This window comes from Mustela erminea, chromosome 1 (assembly GCF_009829155.1).
Source record: "Mustela erminea isolate mMusErm1 chromosome 1, mMusErm1.Pri, whole genome shotgun sequence".
In the NCBI taxonomy this organism is placed as follows: Eukaryota; Metazoa; Chordata; class Mammalia; order Carnivora; family Mustelidae; genus Mustela; species Mustela erminea.
Genome location: NC_045614.1, coordinates 63,384,939 through 63,407,718, shown reverse-complemented (window position 1 = coordinate 63,407,718; position 22,780 = coordinate 63,384,939). Strand labels below are relative to the sequence as shown.

General features: G+C 46.1%; 1 protein-coding gene across 1 annotated transcript in view; it reads left to right on the top strand.

The window, feature by feature from the left end:
- ITGA9 (integrin subunit alpha 9) overlaps window positions 1-22,780 on the top strand; it is a 327,258-nt gene that overhangs the window by 178,362 nt on the left and 126,116 nt on the right. The window contains exon 17 of the mRNA XM_032354270.1: window positions 2,455-2,531. Within this exon, the coding sequence (XP_032210161.1) occupies window positions 2,455-2,531 (77 nt within the window). The remainder of the gene's footprint in view (window positions 1-2,454; window positions 2,532-22,780) is intronic.

Sequence of the window (22,780 nt, the reverse complement as noted above, 5' to 3'; positions counted from 1 at the left end):
CATCAATATATATAAATGATGGACTTGGAGCTTGTCTTTGTTGGGTGGAAATTTAGCAGTGCTGGGAGACCTAAGCCAGTTTCAGGGATAGGAAATAGTAGGGTACAAGGGGAACGCAGACCAAGGACAATGAGCTTCCATGAAGCCACAGGTTCCTTATCAGAGGCTCTACCCTTGCATGTCGCTGGGGGATGGGTGTGGAGCTTTGGCGAGGATGATCAGTGTATTAGCATTGGCCCAGATTGGAGCATCCACCATGGGGCTCCCCATTTCAGTGGTCACCAGCTCTCAGAGCACCACGTGGTCCTCTAGGGTTGACCAGAAAACCTCAACATGCCAGGCTCTGGGGACCGGCACAAAGGTGAGCAGGACCAATATGGCCCCCATCTTCACGGAGCCTAATTTTAGCAGGGGACACAAACAGGAAACATGTAATTATAAAATCAGTTAGTTACGACTGAGATGAGCGGTAGCAGGAGAAAGTGCCCGGAACTACAAGAACTTAACAATGGAAGCCTGAGCTTGTGGGGGGCTCAGAGATGTGGCTTTGGTTTGCTCATGGAGGGATGCAAAGACACACCCCGGGTGAATGAGATGGAGGAGCTGGAGACCGGCTTCAGTGGAGGCCCTGCTTTTCCTATGGGAAGACGGAAGGCTAGTCTGAGGGGGTAGCTGGCACAAGAGAGCCAGAGGGACAGAGGTGAGGAGGGTGGGGACAAGGTCTTGTCAGATTGTATACCGCAGGATGATTGAGGTCACATCCTCTTTATCACTTCTTACCCACATCCCCCCCTCACCCAGCGGTGGGGAACCCAACTGTCCCTCTTGCCTGTGACCCTGGAAAACCTTATACCGAAAGGAGCCTGTCAGCAGGGCCAGGGCTTGGTATCGTGGGACTTGAAGCTTATAGAATTTGGGAGGAAAGTTCCCTTGAAGGAAAATGTGAAATTACAAAAGACAAAGTTAAGTTCAAGGCCTCAGTCAGGGCATGACAAGGAGGGACCTTCACTTTCAATTTCAAAGGTGAAGCCACCTTGGTGCTTTTCCCCTCATCCCTACTCTCAGAGAGCCTGCCTCTGTCTCCGAAGACATCCGTGCCGTCCACATCAGCTTCCCACTGTTCTCTCCTTGCTTGAGATCACAAAGACCCAGTGTCTTCTATCAAACTTTCCTGGAAATCTGGCTCTCTCCTTCCTCCTAGTAGTGTCCAAAAGAACTTGGGAATTTCCTTCTTTTGCCCAAGACTTCCATGATCCCCCCCCCCCGCCCCCGCCACAATGAAGGCAGGGGAATGTTGGCTGGGGCGCTTCATTCTTTTGGAAATGTGACGGAGGAATATGAATTTCCATAGGCAGAAATGTTCTGTCTGGTAGGTCTAGACTGTCTATGGGCCAGCAAGTTCACTGGAGCCCACGTTGGCGCTCTGAGCACTGCCTGGACATACCCTGCGGGACAGGAACAAATCCCTTGGAACTGTGTTCTGTGGTGGGGAAAAACCCACAGGCATGAGCAGTGACAGAGGAGAAGTTTAATAGTGAATGACTTACAGCTGAAAAATGACAACAGGCTCTTCTCTCCAAAATCCAAAATGATCAAAGCCACTTCCCAGTAGTGAGCAGTGTCTGTCAGTCGGGAACGTGGGGAGTCTGCTGTCCTTAGATGAGACATGTCAGAGCACTCCAGAGCTCCAGACGAGTGTAAGGGAGGGACCGGCCACCCTGTTGTGGGGTATAGGGGAAAACTAACTCCTCCCAAGGTGCCGCCTCCGATTCCCTGGCCAGCCCCCACACAGGCCCTCAGTGCACTGCACAAGCACTCTGACCAGCAGGCTGGCTTGGCGCACTGAGAGCTGGGCCCCAGCGCTGGGTGAGGCCTTGGCCATTGAGGTCCGATCTGTTCTGGAGGCTGCCCACCCCCTACCCCTAAGATGCGGGAAAGGGTCGCTCAGCCCTGGTGTGGTGCCCTCAGCCTGATAGCCACAGGCCTTTTAGACTGTTCTCTTTGCAACTAAACATTATCATATCCCATCACCCAGGCAGAACCCACCTTCATCAGAGACTTTCTGCCTCCCCAAGAGAGCAAACAGAAGGAAATAACCACACTGTAATCTAAGAATTCTTTACACAACTGGATTATTATTCACGCACATCTGACAGCGTTTAAAGATCTTCTCAAGGAAGAAGTTCCTTCTTGAGGAACCTACTAGAAGAAACACTTCAACAGACTGAGACATGAGCCACAGGAGGAAAGCATGCCGCAGCCCAGCCCCCCACTGCTGTGGGTTCCCCCAGAGGAGGAGGAGGAGGAGCCCTCACTTTGGTGGGGGGCTGGCTTCCAAGGAGGAAAGAGGAGGAAGCTTTCACAGGAGTTCCTGCTGACGTAGAAAGAAATAGTTGGCTGATATTTACTCCTTTGCCGTTAAATCCTGTTCTTCCTGTCTTCTCTCCCCTACAGACCGTCTTTGAAAGGAACTGCCGCTCAGAGGACTGTGCTGCGGACCTGCAGCTCCAGGGTCAGCTGCTGCTCTCCAGGTAACCCAGCTCTCCTCCTGCCACCTCGCTCTGGGAGGCTCCTTTGTCAGGACCCCAGGCCCGAAGCCGCAATGTGCGGAGTACCCCGCCACCCCACAAAGAGATAACTAGAATTGGTGGGATACAACACTCTACAACAGTATTTTATAGCTTAACAAGAATGTATATGATACAATAATTTTTTTTAAAAGATTTTATTTGAGAGGGAGCAAGCTAGATAGAGCGTGCGCACTGTATGGGAGCTGAGAGGGAGAGGGTCCAGCAGACTCCTGGCTGAGCTGAATAGGGAGCCCAGTGCAGGGCTCCATCCCAGGACCCTGAGATCATGACCTGAGCCAAAGGCAGAGGCTCATATCCTCTGGTGGGGATGATTCGCTCTTTGTTTCATTTACGGTTCTGCATATCTCACAGTTTAGCCTGTATTTCTGATTCCTGTGAGTATTTGTGTGATGAAGGGAGTATTTTATAGTTACTCATTGTATGAGATTGAACCATAAGAAATTGCCAGGGTTTAAGTGGGACAGTTCCTATGATTTGACTTAATATTAAAATAGGATTCTTTTCATGTTTCCCCCTACATTTAACAATGGCATCTGTTTTCACAACAGGTGAAGGCTTTTTGGTGGCGGGAGGGTGTGGCAGGAGGGTGTGCTGGGAGGGGTAGGCGATGTGATCCCCAGGAACAGACCGGCTCTGTTGTTTCAGGCTTCCCTCCCCCAGTACGAGAGTCCTCCTGGCAAAGGTAAACCACACAGAGGCCTCCTGTTTCCTCTCTGCCAGCCTTTTATTTTAGACACCTTGTAGGATGAAGGTGCTTGTCCTGAATCATTTGGCCACATTTCAGAGAACGGTTTCCTTTCAAGACAGTTCCTTTGGAACGTTTGTTTTAGCCTGGGGGCTGGAACATCTGTCCATACATGTATTACCATTGCTCAAAAACTGTCCTCACTTTTGATACTTCTCCAAATGCCATTTTATGTTCCTTATTTGTAACCATGAGAGTTAAGTTTGGGTGGATGTAAGAAATATCCCATTATGAACCAGTGACTGCACTGAAACACACGTTGGTTGATAAATTATCTATTATTTATCAAAAAGTAATACTAAGATTCTTTTACTTTTGTTTTCATTTATTGGGCAAAAGATGATATAACCACACACCCCCACACACACACACAAATACTTCTCAAAACCACTTAAACGTTAATTAGCATTACTTTGACTTCTGATAAATGTGGTAAATTAAAATGGCACACGTTTTGCCAAGCTGAGAAAATGACTTCAAATAAAAGAAGTGGATATCAGAATTTTTTTAAGGTAAAGAAGTTCCTGCAGTTATTAGAGAAACCAGTTCTAAAGAAAGTTCACAAATTATCAGACCATTACTTTCAGTTTTAAATAGGTCTTCCAAAAAGTGTCTTAGGGACAAAGTAACATAAAACAAAAACACATGAATTTGTGTTGTCGTGAGGCAGACAGTAAATGTTGGAAGTTTGTTTTGGATCAGAAAACTTTATGTGGTGGGAAAATGTTCACTTGCTCCAAGGTTAAGTATTAGGTTAGTGAAGTCCTGATGTTCCAGCTGCCCATTGATGGACATAGTCAAGTTCTTCTCTGTGCCATTTTGCATTTCTTGTATTAAGACATAAAACCCAAGGCTCATGGTCAGTAAGCCACTGGTGGTTAAAACAGCCTCGACTGCCCCTCAGGAGTGTTGATCAGAACCAGGTCTGCTCTGTGGGCCCAGAAATTGATAATTTGAGAACAGTTACAGTGGCCAGGACCCAGGCCCCCCCATATGTATCAGTGAGCTTTAGCCACAGAGAAAGGCTGCGTAACAAAGCACCTCAAAACTCAATGGCTTAAAACAGCAGTCATCCCTTTTAATGGAGCTGCCGGTTAACTGAGGGTTAGCGGGTCCAGGCTGGGATCAGCTGGATCTTGGCTGACTTGTCCATGCATCTGGGGTTCAGCAGAGAGTAGGTTGATCTAGGCTAGGTTTGGGTGGCCAAGTTTAGCTCTGCTTCATGTGTCTTTCATTGTCCTGCTGGAACCACTCGGCTAGCATGGGCTTATCCTTCTCATGGCTTGGTGACAGCACAAAGGGCAAACAGAAACATGCAGTAACCCTTAGAGTCCCAGCTCAGACCTGGTGCACTGTTACTTGAGCCTTACTCTGTTGGTCACAGCAAGTCATATGACCAACTTCCAAGTCAGGAAAATATTCTCTGCCCCCTTAACAAGAGGAACTGCAAAGTCACAGAGCGGAGGACCTAAGTTCATGGAGGGGTGAACTGGGACCTAAAAGACAGTCTGCACTACCACGTGAAGCAGAGGACAGCTCTCTTTCCTGATATCTTATAGTTTCCAGGGATGTTTCAGCCTTTCTGGTAATTCCATCATCTTTGACTTAGACATGGGACCTAGAGACTGGGTAAGGAGATTTTCTGAATCTCAGAAGTGGTGCCCTTGGATGAAAGCTATGGTACTGTCCTTAGGATGACTTATTTCCCAGGAGGCTCCCCTGGTCTCTCAAAATAGCCTTTTGTCCAGATCCCGCATTAAACCCTCATTGTATCTTGGGCCCCTGACTGTCCCCAGAGGAGTCATCAAAGAAACATTAATTGGTAATTGGGTGGGGAGAGATACAATACCAAATGATGGTTTTCCTTAGACCTTCACGTAGAGCCAGGTACAAAGTGAGGGAAGTCACAGGCATTAAACTGCTGATGGAAACCAGGGTCTGAATTTGGTTGACAAAGTCTTGGTTGTTGAACCAGAACTGAGCTGCTCTGGTTTATTACTGAGCTCTGTTGAACCATGATTGCCCCAGGTGGGAGCCGTGATTGCCTCTGGGTGGGATGCACATCCTGTAACTGTTCAAATCAGGGAAACACTGGGCATCAAGCTGCGGACATGACTGGTGTGTGTGCCATGATCTCCCGGCATGCAGTGTGTAGGTGGGAGAGGACAGCTCCCCACCTCCTCTGGATGAGGCTGTCCAGATTGTTTCTATTGAACAGAGCTGAAAACTCCCATTTGTAAAATGATGCAACTGTGTTTTGTTTTGTCTGTCTGAATACCCAGAGTATCTAAGATTACTGCACCTGTGATCAAGATAAAGAAAAAGAAATGTAGACTGTGGCAGCTGATCTAAAAATACATACGTATATATTTTTATGCCTCCCGTAGGAGATGAGTGGAACATTTCAGTGCCTTCTGGCCAGCCAACCTGAATAATGAAAGAACTCTTAGGGAAAGTGAAAAGACACAGTAAATATTTACGAAGTTAGAAGAACCATCTAGTGGCCACATGTAATGGTTCTATGTTGGTAGCTTTAACAATGCAATTATCACAGTGGAGATGTGGGGTCAAGTGTATGTCCCAGAATCCTTGGCTGTGAGACAGGTAGCTCCATCCATGAAAAATCAGCCTTCGAGACTAGGATTGCTGCACCCAGAGAACTATTTAGAACCTGAAACAAACTATTCTTCTCAAAAGTACAAAGTGGCCAGAATCATCAACTGCATAGCATGCGGTAGAAGTAAAGTCTTGTTTGATAAAGAGGAAGAGACCCCTGTCTATGGAATGCCCACCATGCCCTGCATGCCCTTGAGGGTCATCAGTATACTTAGATAACACCATATCTTACCAGCTGTGCAACCTTGGGCAAGTTGCTTAACATCTCTGTGCCTGTTCCCTCATCAGTAAAACAAGAGAAATAATAGCAACACCTTATTAAGTTATTCCAAATATTTCATGAATTAAAACATTTAAGTGCTTCCAAAAGTGCTTGGCATATAATAGGCACTCAGCAAATGAGAGTTAGCATTAGTCTTTTGTTGAATCCTCTCAGTGACACTAGGAAGTAAATATTATTATACTCCTTTTAGTGGGGAGGATACAGATGCTTGGGGAAGCCAGGTTCCTTGCTCAAGCCATTAAAGCCAGGAATGGCTAATTCTGCATGTTGCTCTCCTCCTATGCACTAGCCTCAGTGGCTGTTGGGGTCTGATACCCGCTGGCTCTGGACCAGAAGTATCAAGCCTGGAGACCTTGGAGAGAAAGTCCTCTGTGAAAAGTCCCATCCTGAAAGGAGGTGTATGGGTTAAAATATCCGTTATCAAGAGGGCTTCCATCTGTCCCTGCTCATGCTCCCTCATGAGCTGTCTGTCGGACATGTGAAGCTTTACACCACAGCGTTCCCCTCTGGAGACAGTCGCTGCCTATCCTGCCGGGTCGGTGGCGGTCTCTGCATTGAGTCACACGTTTTTAATCCATATAGGCTGGATTTTCCTCTCCATGGAGGGCCTCAGATTTGACCTGAAACATGTGGCTGTCACATCAGCACTTTCCTCAGTTGTAAAGCCGCCATCATTGTTGTTGTTTTATGAAGGAAGGTGAGCAGGAGCTGATCAGAAACCTGGAAAACTTATGCCCTGGCCAGAATGTTAGCCTTCAGATTTACTGTTTTTCTCCTTTGCTGTCTGTCCCAGATCTGGAAGAAAAATGCAAAAGAAGTTTATTGACTGGGAGCAGCTGGCTTTTTCAGTTGCTGTTTCTGGAATCTCTGGAAACAGGAATGGTTTTTTTGAGGGTTTATTCTTGAAAGAAAAATGAAATGCTCCCATGAATAGGAGTTTTTGAATGAGTGGAAGGATTGCTCATCCTCACTCGTCTCTCTTGGAATAAGTCTTTGCTTTTGCTCTGATGTGGGTTCCCTAATGGGAGGCAGCAGGTGTGTCTCCCACATTTCAGGAACACTTCAAGGCTGAGTGGACATGTGGGTAGTCTTTCTGTGGGAGTTACCTAGGCAGAGGGTAGGATTTGGGCCCTGGGGAAGGTAGTTAGCAGACTCAGGCAAGCAGAAAGACATTCACACACTAGCGGGGGAGGGAGGGTGTTGAAGGAGGCAGTATCCTTCCAGAGTGCCTAGCTTCTATGCACCGGCAGGAAGTGACACGATGCTAGTATATTCATTTATTTGACAGATACTAACAGAGCTCTGGCTACGGCTATACGAGGCTTAGTGGAAACAAATAAGGACAGTTTACTGCACCACGATGCAACACTAGCATATCAGTTACTTATTGCTGTGTAACAAGTCACCCCAAAACTTCATGCCTTGGAGAAACCACTGTTTATTTATCTCTTGATTCTGTGGATCATCTGTTTAGGCTGGGCTCAACTGTTTGGGTCTTCTGGTCTCCTGGGCTCCCTCACAGATCTGCAGCCAAGTTCAGGTTGGCTGGTTGCCTCTGTTTGTGATGACTGGCTTATCGTTGGCCAGGGTTTCTCACTGGCCTCCACGTGGTCCCTTGTCCCCAAGCCAGCAAGCTCAGTCTTATTCTTATGGTGGGGCAGGTATCTAAAATCTAGGACAGCAAGGCACAAGGACTCATGAGGTCTAGTTTCACTGTCACACTCTGTTGGCCAAAATGAAGTCACAGGGTCAACAGGATTCAAGGGGTGGGGACATAAACTCTGCTTCCTGGTGGGAGAAGCTGCAATGTCACATGACAGGGGATGTGAGTGGAGAGAAACCATCAGTCAGTTCATCATACCCAGCTATCACAGTGGACGGCTGCTGCTTCATCCTGCAAGGAGATGCTTGGGAACTGTGGAAAACACTCACCTTACCGTTACTGCATCAGAGGGGCCAAGAGGCTGGGGTATTTGACTCTCAGTCATTGGTTGTGGGCTACTCTGGGGTTGGGAGGGTAGAGAAGTTAATTCCCTGGCACCACCAGCCTGTGACAGCAGCCTTGTCTGGTTCTAGAAAAAGACCCTTGGATACAAAAATGCAAACACTGACAGCTGGAAGTCAGCAAGACTGAAACAGTCCGAGGGGAGTGGCAGGGGCATGGGTTATGTCTGCTACACCCACTTTCTCAAAGAATCTCAGTTGATGAACATATTCTGGAGTTTCTAACAGGAGTGTTATAGCACCTTTTGGCCCCAAGGCTTCTTCCCTTTAAAACTTCCTGAAAAGGCTTGCTTTCCAGTGTTTTGCCAAATACCCAACATTCTCCATTACTATGGTAACTTTATTACCTATCACATTTGTTTGTATCTTACTGCTTTGTCCTTCTCTAGCAAACATGACCACATAATGCCCACATGCTGAAGAGCATTTGGGTTTTAGAGCAAACCCACAAGCCAAGCACAGGGTTGGGAGCCTTGTTCCCATTTTCCGGAGGACAGCAGCAAAGTCAGGTAAAGGATGTGTCCACAGCACATCCCAGGCAGAGACGATAAGACCTCTGGCTCCTCCGTCATCCTGGGAGGAACCTGAGTGGAGTGAGGCCAAGCAGCTGTGTTTCTTTGGAGCCCTGGCTCTAGACAGGCTAGGGATGAGCACAGAGGGTGACTCTGTGGTTCTGAGATGCCCTCTCTGTTGTCCTACAGAGTAACCTAGGCAGGGTAAAAATAAGCCCAGCTTGCAGGGGTTCATGGTTGGTGGTTTGTGTGTATGTACTGGCAGCCACAGCATTTCAGGGGCAGAATGGGAAGCTGATAGGCAGGAACTAGAGTCACTTATCTGAGGTGCAACAGAAAGTTACATGGCAGTGGCAGGAAAAACACGTGCTGGTGGATTTCTGAGTTCAAGTCCAGTGTCCTAGCCATTAGACCCATCTTTTGTGTCTTCAAATGGCCATGGCAACTTGGGGAACCTGGGCAGTCTCTGACGGCCAGGACGCTGCTAGCCAAGTGGAAATGACTTGAGGAATTTCCTATCTCAGGGTGGATCTGAATTGTAGTTTCCTAAATGGCCTACCAGTCTCAGTGCAAGGTTGGGGACAGTTGGCCACCACTTAAGAAACTGACCATGTTCCCTTGTTGGGCAGATTGAAAACATGGAGGGGAGGTCACTTCGTTTTCAGGCATCCCTCCCACTCCCCCACGCCCGACAAACACACACACACACACACACACACACACACACACACACGAGGAGCAGAAATCTATCCCAACAAATACTGGATTTCAGGGATGGCCTTCTGCATGCTGAGCAGACATGGGGATTTTCCATCTGGATAATGAGAGGATGGGGAATCCATAAAGTACGTGGAAGGCAGGGCTTCAGAGTAACCATGGCAACCACGGAAGCCCCTGGGAACGTGCCTGCCCATAGCCCACCTCCCTCCTGAGCAACCTGGGGAGCCTGGGTCTACTTCGTGGGTGTACCTAATAAAATTTTATTTGGTAATATTTTCCTTGGCTTCCAAATAGAGCCGACCATTGGAAGTTTTATGTGTAAGCATCTCTCCAGCAGGATCAAAATGATATGGCTGTTGCTTTCCCTCTCCTTGGACTTTTAAGCTAAGAAAAGGAACTATGGAGAGAAGGTAGTAACTAGACCCCTCACCTCTCAAGTCGAGAGTGGACAGGAAGCCACATGCTGTTTCTTTGCGAAGGTGTTTGCGGTTGATTCTGTGGCTGGGTCAGTGGTCTCTTGCCACCATTACTAGCCTACCCCATCCTGGAGCAGACTATTATTACTGTATGAAAAGCCAGATTCCAAGGACACGTAGTTGTTTTGTTTTCCAAAGTAAATCTTCCCTCACACACCCTTCTTGTTGTCCTGCACACGCCCCCTCGTGAGCATCCTTCCTAAGTTTGTTCTGGCCCTGCTGCTCTCCACGGAGGCAAAACCCAAGACAACTGTGGCCAAGGAGGGACGAGCCTTGGCTTTGTCCCTAGTGGTCACCAGCCCCCTCCCTGAGAGCCAAAGGTGACAGACTTGGGTATTAACATGGACCACCCATAAGTCACAGTTCCTTGCAAATTGCCATGAGAAGGGAGATACAATATAAAGAACTTCTAGATTTTATGATTCTGCTTTTCTGACCCCATGCCAGGTGATTTTGACCCAAATATGATGAGGCTGGGTGGATGCTATTGGTGCCATACCCAGATCCTTTGTACTGTGCACGTGCCCAGTCCCAGCTGCCATAAGTGTTAGCTGCTAAGGGCTCACAGCTTCCCCTCCTCTGGTCTGGAGAATGGCCCTCGCTTACAGGAGTCACCTTGCCTGGGAGGTGTCACCCACCCCAGTGCAGCTCTCAGCCAATGACTGACCCATTTGGGGGATGAAAAGGCCAGCTCCTGTCTCAAGTGTAGGTAATTCCATGCTACAGTTTGTGCTCCAGAGCCCCCTGTGCATTAGGAACTCTCCCCAAGACCACAGTCTTGCTCAGCATCTTCCCTGCCCCAGCCTCCTTCCATGCCCCTTGCTCCCCATGGCGTCCCTTGAAAAAGCACCTGAATCCCTGTCGGAGACTGCTTCCAGGGAAACTGACCTGACATCCTGTTTGTTCGTACTTAGATTGCCTAGCTAGGCAGCCTGATTCTTTTTTAGGAACGTGAGTTTTTAGAGTAAATGAAATCCAATGTGTTTAGCAGATATCAGGAAAAGAGTTGCCAATAGACTGTTCACCTACCCTCTTGGAATTGGAAGGGTTTTTTGGGTTTTTAAAAACCAGGCCTATGGGGTGATGTGTAGGAGGTCCCTTCAGGTGGTGAGAGGGTTATTGTGTTATTCACTCACTCACTCATTCATTCATTCATTCATTTTTCTAAGTGCGTGAGCAGGGGAAGGGACAGAGGGAGAAAGAGAATCTCAAGCAGGCTCTGTGCAGAGTGTGGAGCCCGGTGCAGGGCTCGATCTCATGACACTGAGATTCTGACCTGAGCCCAAACCAAGAGTTGGAAACAACCGACTAAGCCACCCAGCCTCCCCAGGATTTTGTGTTTTTAGGATTACTTCTGATTGCTTCTTCCCCAGGACTTTGTTTTTAAAGAGGGCTCTGCAGACACAAGGGATAAAAGGAGAGGGGGATACCCTGGTGAGGGATGGCTTTCACGGCACAGGTCCTGACTGGAGTGCTGGGCTCTTTTTAAAGAATATTTTCTGTGATAATGGAATTTGAACAAGAGGTGAATGCCATCGTTTCGGTCGACAGTTGTGTTTCTTCAAGAACAAAAATGAAAAGCTAATTTTTAAAGCGTTCCTTTTGTTTCTTTCTCCTCATGTGGAAGAACACAAAAAAATTTAGCCTTTTAAGCCAAGAAAGAGAAGATTCTCTTTATACCTATGTACCTCCCTGGCCCACCTTCCCAGGTTCATCAGTTTTAAAGATGGCTCATTGTTAGTCCAGGGACAGTGGAATTGAGGTGAAGGAAATCCACAGCATTTGTAAATATCTTATTATACACCTTTCAGAAATGGCTTTCTTGTCGTTCCTCTCTCCCCCAGCATGGCCTCTCCTTCCCGTCATTAAAGCAGCCCCACTCCCTCCCCTTCCTATAGGACAGAGGCTCTAACCCTGGTCAGTATCGTCTTAGTGATCTGTGTATAGGGTACATAGAGTTTGTGAACTTGAGTAGGAAAACAATCTCTATGTTCACTAACTTCAAACTGGAATGCCATATTTTATTCAACTATCAATGTAGATAGACAACAAAGCGTAGGAAATATTAGGGGGACTCTGACTGTCCACATAGAAATCACTGATGCTTTCCTATCAAGTTACAAAGTTGCAGTTGTTTCAAAATATCAATTACTATCATCCCTATTTCAAAGTTAGGGTAGTTACTAGACCCACTGCCAAATCTTATTACTTAATGTTACAAAAGAAAGAACACATATTACTAAACCATATGTTTTAAAATGCAATTATCATGTTTTCGTATGATTGGTTTCTTTGTAATCTGATTTTTCATCTTATGCATTTTAAAACATCATTTTGGTAAGGGGACCGTTCATTTCAGGAGACCACCAAGAGTATCTGGTGACACAAAAAAACAAGCTAAAAACCCTGTTCAGAAATTTTTCCTGATTATGGGAAAAGATACATGCTGGAGAAGCCAATGTTTTGCTTTGTTAACAGGAGTAGACAGAACATTTTTATTATGTAGAACTGGGATCTCATTATAAAATTGTTGTCATGTTATATTTTTCTTTTTTAAGGTAAGACCAAACTTGGAAACCACTGAAGGGAGGGTTTCCCTAACTCTCTGTCTCCTAGGGTCTAAAATATACTGATTAAAAAGTATACATTCCTTCCTTGTTCTTGGTTTATTAAAGACACAGGTAACTGTCCATCAGAACTTTGATGAGCTCAAGTAAATTAATGCCTCGGGCCCAAGGGAGAGAAAATGGGCTAGGGAGTGAATGTGGTGCCCACTTTGTGGACAAGTGGGCCCATTCACAGTTGTTCGACATGCTCTGTCTGCTGTGTGTATTCTTGTTTCTGCCTTCAAGGAACCCCAGAGGACCCAGGCAGGCAGACCTATATTCTCCTTGCTCCTAGGGCTCCTCACCGCACAGGAAAAAGGTTTCCAAACTGGGGAGGCTTGTCATTTCAACATGTTTAATTGTTTGTGACCATTTAGGTCCCCCATTTGCTCCTTGAGCTCAAAGCACGGAAAAATTATGGCCACAGCTGACGTCCTTGTCAAGGGACCACAGTGGCCCTGCCGATTTGGGTTCTCTTGAGTTATCTGGCCTGCCAGCTTCCGTGAAATGAGGATCTGCTTCTTGCATTTTGGGTGTGTGGTGGCCGGGTTTCAGGAGCAGCTGATGTGCCATGTAGGGTGACGCCACACCATGGCTGGGTCAGCTCGCACATCGTGGCACACCATCCTGTCTTATGACATCACATCTCTGAGTGGCCCGCAGATTTGGGGAATTCCTTTGTGCCCTCCCCCCACCCCAAGTACTCTTTGTCTTTAATCCAGTTGTTACAGTGAGTGGACCTGATTTGTTCCAGATGTCCAAAGATTTAGTGATTCCAGAAACTACTAAAGTAAAGGCTGCTGAGGATTTGAATTCCTGTTAGCTGAGAACCAGCAGTTCTTTTCACAGTTAAACAGATGGGGCAGGGGGAGGCCGACCCTCTAGCTTCTCATGTTTGCCTTGTTAGGAAAAGGATGCCCATTGAAGCAAACACTGTTTCTAGCACTCCATGGGTTACTGAATGAGCCAGATCTAGGACCAAATTGATGCTTGCAAAGTCAGGATATAGGCTTGTTATTTTTTTCAAATCCCATATATTTATGTTAATTATCTGACTGTTGCTAGGGAAACCACTATTTTGACTCAGATCACCTCAGTAAATGCTTTTCTCTCACTTTATGAGCATAAAACTGGCCCAGGTGGGTACATTTGCAGGAGATAGAGGTATTTCTGGCTTCATGTAAGTGGCTTTCAAACCAAAAACTCAGTCCCAGGAATCATTCTGGTGACCCACCGTAAACTTTAATTGACGTGCCTTACAGAGGTGTCTCATGATTTCTATCTGTAGTTAATAACCATATGGATCTATTTTGTGTGATTAGAAGGGGTTTATAAAACTTGGTGAGATGTGAAGTGTGTCTCAAACTCTATGGCATGATAACCCAGTTTTGGAGACGTTTAAAACCTGCATACATATAGTGTGTTCTGTTTGATGATCGTGTTTTCATTTGATGCAGCACTTGAGAATATAAATGATATGAATATTAAAACCTCTTAAAGTTATGGATTTAAAACAAAAGAAGAAATTAAAGTAGACAGTTGCTGTTTAGGTTTTCTTAAGTGTATTTGAAAGTAGACACATGTCGAGATAGATGCTGGGAGGGGTCTGGGACAAGCCATGTGAGCACATCAGCTGAGGCAGCTAAAGCCCAGACAGATGACGGCAGCGCCCGTCCAGGAGACCATAGGCAGGACAGCTGGAGGAGAGGCTGAGTGGTGGTGGAGGCAGGGCACGGAGAACTTTGAAGCAGGCGGCTCCCAGATGTGTCACTGAGTCTGAAAGTAAAATGTGTTGTTGGCTGTGAAATGAGAGGATCTCAAGCAGGTTGGTTGGCGAAGGGAGGATCAAATGGCTTAGAGCAGGTGGTTCTGGGCTGGGGCTCTAAGCCACAGGTGGTTGTCCGAGGCCTGGGTTTGCATGGGGCCGGCTGTATGATCACCACAGGGTAAGACTAACCATCAGTCAGAAATAACACCTCCTATCATCCTAGAGTTTATTAAAATATAAAACATACTGAGATTTGACTTCTTAAATATATTTAGGATTGTACCTTTTTGACCCAATATACTTTTGGGGTATTTTCTGGTGGAGTTTTTTGGGTTTGGGTTTTTGGGGTTTTTTTTGGGGAGAGGGGAATAAATTCCTATTTGCCACAGTCACTAGAACCTTATAAATCCAGAAACTTTTATGATTTTTCACAGCAGTGAAAAATTGGCATTTGAATTCTAAATAACTTATCAATGAGATCTACAGGCATCCAGAGAGTTAGGCTGTCACTGACTAAAACTAGCCAGCAAATCAAAACCATTTCCCATCCCTGTAGGAAAGAAATTTCAGAGATGGCAATAGAACATTCTGTGAGAACTTACTCCTTCATAATCCCTTGCTGTCCTTCCTGGTTTCTTTGTCCAGAGTTCTGTCATGTGAGAATGACCACCTTGGGAAAAAGGTGGTCTTCTCTGGCTTATTACAAGCTGAGAGAAAGGGACCAAGAGTCTGAAAACATGGTGCCCCACACTGAGTGTATACAGAATTTGGTGAGGACATTCATCCTGGCATCTTACCTATAATGGCTGAAGTTGGCAGCTTTATTCTTTGGAGACAGAGAAATGTTGGGGTTCTGAGAATGGGTTTCCATATTGTTTGGTCTAGATCCCTCATTTTCTATAGAGAGGTGTTGCCTGGGTCACCGAGGAGACACCTCCAGTCTGGCTGTTCTGTAATGAATCCAGGGGGCTTTGGCATAACCCTCGGAAGCAGGAGTAGACTGGACTGGAAGAGCTCTCAGTTCCTAGAGGTGAGGAGAGGCTGAGATGCTAACACCATAGGACATTTGGGGGAAAAATGGTGTGAGCCCTATTGAGCCCCAGAAGTATCCACAGCTGGCTCCCCAGGCTGGGAAGCTGAGAGAAGTCCCTCACAGAGCACATGCCCTACAGAGGAGGCCTTGGAAATTTGTGTTTCTTGTCATCACAGCCTTCTCGAATTGGTCCCTGATCATTCTCTCCAGAGTGGATTGCACTAGGGTAGCTCAGAAATACATACCCCTCAGATTTCGCAAGTGTCCTGTTTAACTCTAATGGGTGTTGGTTTAGGACAGGGGCAATATTCAAGACAGCTAACCACCCCTACAGTGACTGGTGTAGCTACGGTGAAGAGCAGTTGCTGGTCATGGGCAGCCAGAACAGCGCCCCTGGTGTAACCTCCTGGCAGTCGCCCCCAGGGGAGGGGTTGTTTGTCCACCCATACCATGTTTGGCAGGACTGTTAGGCCTGTGTGGGCTGGAACTGTCAGTAGATATGGAGCCTGTGGCACCTGAGATGAGTGGACGTGAGCAGGGCAGGGATCGAGGTGGGGCTTCTCCAGGGCCTACTGTTCATGGTCAAGAGGATTGACTGAGCTGCTCTGCCAAGACAGGCCTCCCTCCCTGGGTCATGCTTCCAACTATAAAACTCCAGAGTAAGACCCTCCCCCCTCCAGCAGGCCCTGTGTCACAGCTCCTGCTTCTGTGTCTCTGCCTGCTCTGCCCACCATGTAGCAGGTAGAGGCGCTGGGGAGAGACCCTCCCTCCCAGCAGCAGCCCTTGACCGTGGCCTACGGGACTCACATGTCAGTACTTCCCTCACCTTGCAGATGGGAGAACTCTGAGGTGAACATTCTGTAAGTTTTCAGTAACCCCAGCAGGATGAAGCTACAGGTGCCCACAGAGGTGACGAACTTGATGTCACATCCTTGTTTTGGTTGCTTCTCTCTCCATGTCTCACTCCACCCCTCACCTACTGGTGTTTTCCGGGACCACCTCCCAAATAAATGACTTGGTTGCTCTCAGACTTGCCTCGGGTTCCGCCTCTGACAGAGCCAGGCTGAGACCTTCCTTACTGGCGAGGTCCACGTGGCTGGCTTCCTCGTCTCCCACCATGTCAGGTGGAACCCGTGAGGCTTATCTGCGCTGTGGATAACTTTGGGCATCCGATTTGGGTGAAACTCAGAGTCACTCTGTGCGGAGAAAGAACACACATAGGGAATTTCTTTTTCTGACATTTCATGACGTTTATTGCAACGTTTTATAAGCAAGTGTGTTTACAAGCAAGTACAAGCAAGAGCTAAATATTTTCAGTTTTACTTTTTAAATAATATTGTTTTTACCCAAATGTTCTTTATTTTCCTTAGATCTCTTCTTTGCAAGTAACATGAACAAATATGTACCACTGAAGATGAAGCATAAATCCACCATACTGTTAAAAGTAAAACACATAGAATTTACTGAACGTCTAGGACAGTCCTGGCCAGTGGAGGCATAATGAAAGCCCCGTATTCAATTAAAAAATTTCCAGTAGCTACACTGAAGAATTAATGTGAAACAGATGTTATTTAACCTATCTAATAATTCATTTAAACATGTAATTAATATGAAAATGACGATTGAGGTTTTTACATCTTTTTCTTATTTTATTGTGCTAAGTCTTAGAAACCAGATATGTATTTTATACCTAATTCAGAGCTGCCACATTTCCAGTGCTCTGAAGCCACCTGTGACTAGTGCCTGCCATGTTAGACAACACTGGCCTAGAGCATGAACTTCAGAATTGTTGCACCCAGTAGGTGAGGGAACCGAGGTAATTATACCCCAGTCACCACTGGTCATTGGTTGAGGACTGCTCCAGGGCCATCAGGGAATTCATTGTTTGGCACTCTGCCGGCCTGCAGAGAAAAGTCCTTCAGCAACAGATGGGGACACTGGCAGATGGAATTGCAGGCTGCAGTGATAAGACCCCAGGGGACCGGGAAGAACCACCTCTAGCCTGCTGCATTTTGTAATACTTTCACTTTGGTACTTTATTAGTTACTAACTAATGGGTTGCAATACTGCCTGGCATTGACAACTCAAGATAACACGGTTAAGCTCGCTGGTCTAGAAGATCAACCCAGAACTGGGACATTTGAGATTCATGGGAATCTGGATGCAGCCTGTGTCGTCATCTTGCTTCTCACTCATCTTACTGCTAAGGGATGTGCTTTTCCTGCTCCTTTCCATATTATTGGAGTCCCCTTCATCCTTTTACCTGTTGTTTACTTTCTTCTATGCCTGAAATCTACTTCCTGTTTCTACCCCTGTGCTCCTCATTCTTTAAGGTGGGGCTCAATTATTCCTAACTCTTAAGATAACTTCAGTCTACAGTGGTTTCTTTCCTCTGAATTCATTTTGTACCTTAGTCTGTACCTGTTTTGTTTTTGGCGTTTTGGGCAGGGGGCGGGGGGTGAGGGTTGGCATGACTCATGTTATCAGCTTTGTGGTATATGTCCTTCACATCTAATCAATGTATTTGGTACTTTTGTGCATATCCCTTCTAGGAAGATATCAGATGAGCAACTGTGGTTTTTTAGTTTTATCATGTTTGTGATTTTAAGCACTAATAGTTGAAAAACTCTCATAATTGTCAACAAAGTGCCAAGAAGGTGGTTGCCCAGCTGAGCTGCTGAAGGCATCCAAAATCACCCTGAATACCTAGAAAGAACACACATAAGCTAGAAAGGCAGACACAATTTCTTTTCTCATCTTATGATAGCCAAGTAAGCTTTATGCAAATTTTAGGCTATTTAATTGAATGTTTCTGTATTTTAAGAACACTGGGAACAGAGGGAAGAACACCAGACCTCCCAGGGAAGTTGGGAGGGCTGCCCGGCTTTGCCGCAGGGACGCGATTCCCTCTCTGGCCTTTAACTGCAAAATGATGACTCCAGTGAGCCCCCATCCAGCTGTCCAGTTCCATTTCTGATTTTATGATGTCTGCCCATTTGTAAGAGTAGGAAGCATTGTCTGTGATTTTAAATTGCAATGGCTGTAATTTATATCCTTGCTTTTATGACACATTGTTGAGGCTATCTGTGATTTGTTGGATCCTGGATCGTTACTCAGGGAATGCTGCCCCCAATTTTGACATTTGTCCTAGGGAAGAATATGATCTGCCTCACAATGTCCTTTTTAATATGATTTCCATGGATGGAAAAACTAAGGATTGCCTGTGTTTGAGTGTATGTGTGTGTGTAATCAGGCTTAGCAACAATTTTGTTGACAGGGCTGTCTTCCCATTGTTGTAGGACTCATGGCTCACCCCATCAGTAATGCCTTGCCAGACACTCCCCACCCTTCCCCCACGGCCCCCTGAAGAATCCCTTCTTTGTACTCTCATAGCATAAGGGACTTGCTAGGAATGTTTATTCATCCCTCTCAGTCAGCACTTCACACATGTTGATGTCAACTTTTGTCTTACGTGTTTGGCTCCACCATTAGACTGTGAACTCCTAGGAGTCTGGGACCTGTATCCCTGACACTGAAGTTGAGAAGGTAGCTTTAATAGTAACAGATGGACAGATAAATACTAGAAGGAAGGGAGGGAGAATGGGGGAGACAAAAGAATGAAGGTGGGAAGGAAAAACACAGATGGATTTGGTTGCCCTATACCTTTATCCTAGTTGTCATTATCAAATACAGTTGTGGGTGGCAAATAGATCGTCAGTAATAATAAGGGTATGACAAGTTTTTAAAACTCAAATACAGTTGGCTAGAATGCATTTGATTAGCTCCGGTATTGACATGCTTGACTCGGTCTAGAGTGCAGCCAGCAGCAAAAGAAAATAGAAGTATTATATCTTATGGAAAGTGGATTATAACTACAGATCATTTACATAAAGTCATGGCTTTAATCTTTAAGACTTAGGGAAAATCTAAAATGATCCAATGGATCATTAATTATTAAACACCTTTCAGCTACTTTAATTTCTTCCCTTAGCATCTCCTCAAAAAATTACCTGCATAAAATTGCTTACGGGACTGTAGAGGGGAAAGAATTTACTTTGGTGGCCTCAGGCATTCAGCATATGACAGCTGATATGGAAATGGATGGCATCTCCCCAGTGAGGACTTCTGAGTGGTGACAAGTGACGTCAGGGAAGGGTTCTGCATCCCAGTGCTATCGACATGGCAGCAGTAACACAAATCAGCACTAAACTTAAATATAAGCCCAACATATTCCAAAAATAGCTGCTATAAAGATGTATTAGGGCAGTTACACTTATTATTTTTCATAACAAATGAGCAGTATATTTCCAGCAGGTTCTCTATGTGCTGTCAGATACACTTTATAGAAACTCTATGATTTGTACTGTATGTTGATTGTTAGTAACACTTTTCATATAAAAATATGAGTGAGTGGTGAACAAAGTAATAAGACACATTTAAAAGATTGCACAAGCAAATTGGAATTAATGGCAAAATATCTCAGGGAATAAGATTCCCCAAGACTTAGAAAGGTAGTTTTATAATAAATAAGCACTGGTGGGATGTTTGCCGAAAACCCCTATATCAGAGTATCGTACTCTTTCAGTCCTGACAGAGAGGTTGGTCTCCGTGGGGTTCTGTTCTTTTTAGATGTCATAAAAGATTTTTCTTCCCAGAGCCCTTCCCAACTGAGATGGAGTTTATGTAAGAACTGTGGCTTAGATGACCTTCATGCCAAAGGAAGTCGGGCATGAAGATGGGCACTAGCTCCAGCTCAGCCCCTATGTGGCTCCATGACCTTGACCAAAGTGGGTTCCCCTTGGGGTGGGGGGAGGGGTGGGCTCATTGTCTCCAACAATAAAATGCAAAAATTGAGCTGATGAACTGTTGTGGGGATGTCGGGCATGTTCATTCCTCCATTCCATAAGGGTTCGCTGAACACCTACTGTGTGCCTGGCCCAAGTCTGTCACCAGGGGTTCAGTGATGAGCAAATCAGACCGGGGTCTTTGCCCCCTGGGGATTAGATTTTAATAGGAAAGAGATGTTTCTTAAATAACCACATGAATAAATGTGTCCTCCCAACCTTGGTAAGTGCTGGGAGGGGTTGGAGGAGCACATGGGGCTAGAGGGGCTCATAATAAGGAGATTTATTTCCCCCAGGAGAGAGATCAGAAGGGGCCCATGATGGAGGGGGCAGGTTTTTGAAGGCACAGGAGGTGCTTCTTTCTAAGCCCAGCGCAGCTCCTTGGCCAGCCACCTTATCTCTGCTTCTCCATCTCCTCGCCTCTAAAAATGGGACTAACATCAGGACCGGCTCACGGTGTTGTAAGGTTTCAGAAAGATGACATGTTTCAAAGCACCCAACACCAGGCAAATTACATTTAGTTTCATTTCTAAGAATAACTTTGGAAGCAGACACATGCTTCCAAAGACCTATGAAGACATGAGTCTTAGACTGTGTAGAAAGTGAGAACAGCTTTGAGGCGCCCCTTTATAGGGAAGGCCGAGTTCACATTCCGCCCTGGAAGGCGCCTGGCTTCCCTTTGCCATGGAGCCATGTTAGAGTCACTTGATTCTGAAAGACCAGGAATGACCTTGGTGCCTGATTAAGTGACAGAGACCCGAGCTCCGGGTGCCGGAGAAGGTTAGACATCCGGGCCTGCTCCCTTGCCGTTTATATGTGAGGAAGAGAGGCTGATCATGAACAAAACTGGAATGAGGAGGCAGCTCCCACTCCCACTGTCCCGTGCTTCTCTGTATTGTCTCTCTATGTTCCAGTTGGAAACTATGGATAATTTCTGATGTGACTGGTTACTTTCAAGGGCTTAGGCCCTTCCTTCTCAAGAGAAAGCAAGCTTAGCATGCCCTCGTAACTCCTCCAGGCCTGACGATTACTCCTGTAATCTTACAAAAGCAAACAGGAGGACAGAAATAACCCATCAATTGTTTAAAATGAAGATGGCCAACAATAATAAATAACTGCCACAATAGCTTGAGGTCAGGGTGTCAATGTATTGGAGGCCATTCAAGAATTTGAAACTTTTCTCTAAGTTAATTTTTCACATCTTGTTTGGATCCTCAGAGCTCTCGCTTCCAAAAGCAAGTCCATCGTTGCACACATTATCCTTGCCGAAGTGCCGGGGCGTACAGGAAAGTGAGGTCTTCCCTTCATGGAGGGGAAATAGGACTGCTTCCCACTTCCCCCGCGGCAATCTGTATTTCAAAGGGTTATAGCCTACTGAGATTTTGGATATATCTCCTCTCTTTCGTGCTCAATTTGTTGTATTAATGGTTGCAAACAGCAATAAACATGTGTTGGTTAATTTAAGCAGAAGAAGAATTTATTGGAAGGATATGGGCTGATTCAGAGCATAGGCAGGAAGCCTGGGGAACCAACATGAACAGGAAACAGGGGAGACCAGGCTTAGCTCAGGATACCACCCCTGGAATCTCAACACTGGTGTAGCCACCTCAGAAGATCTCAGAGGACCCCAGGGTGTTTGTGCAACCCTCAAAATTCATGGCCCTTCTTGGGAGTATCTGCTCGTCATACTGACTACACTTAGATCTCATGACTGCGTGCCCAGTCAGGCACCCAAGAGGAGGGAAGGGGGAGGGCCTACCCCCTTTCTTCTGATGTGCTCCTCCCACCTATTTTGAGATTCCTCCCAAACAGGAAGGTGTCAGGATGCTGAGCAGAGAAAAATATCAGACTCTCCATTACATAAACTCTGAGTAAGCTTAATCACGTCGTCCATTAACTGGTTGGCCAAAGACGGGCTACCAATGTGAATTTGTTTTGTCCACAGCTCATGTCACACAACAGGCATCCATCTCGTGTGCACCTTCATCGTTGTCCTCATCCCCATTGTCCTCATTCCCTTGTCCTCCATGGATGGCCTGCTCACTCCCCCACGTCCTGGGCTGCCATTTCCCTTCTTCTCTTTGCCCCTCAAGTGTTCCTTCCTCCTTCTCCTCTCTGTTCCCAGTCTTTAACCCTACTTCTGTTTCAGCGCAAGATGGACGCAATCACAAAGGAACCTCTGCTTTGTTTCTAACACCCGTCTACTCCCATGTCAGTGCCGTTGGCTCCAGTTTCTCACCTTGTGCTGGCTGAGGCATTTGTCCACCAGGCCATCCAGCAGTTGTTCCCTGTCATGTCATAAGTTGTTCCCTCTGTGATACATCCTTCCCATGCTCATGCAAATATGCTACGACTATTTCCATCTTAAAAAAACAAAAACCAGTTGCCTTGAGCCCACTCCCCCGCCCTGGCTGTCATCCTATTTCTCTACTCCTCTTTACAGAAAAACTCCTCCAAATAGTTGAGCGTACTCACTGTTTCCATTTATTCTGCTCCTCCATCTCTTAAGCCAGTTCCAAGCTTCCATCCCTATCATGCCACTTAATACAGTTCTTAATGAGATCACCGGTGACCTCCAGGTG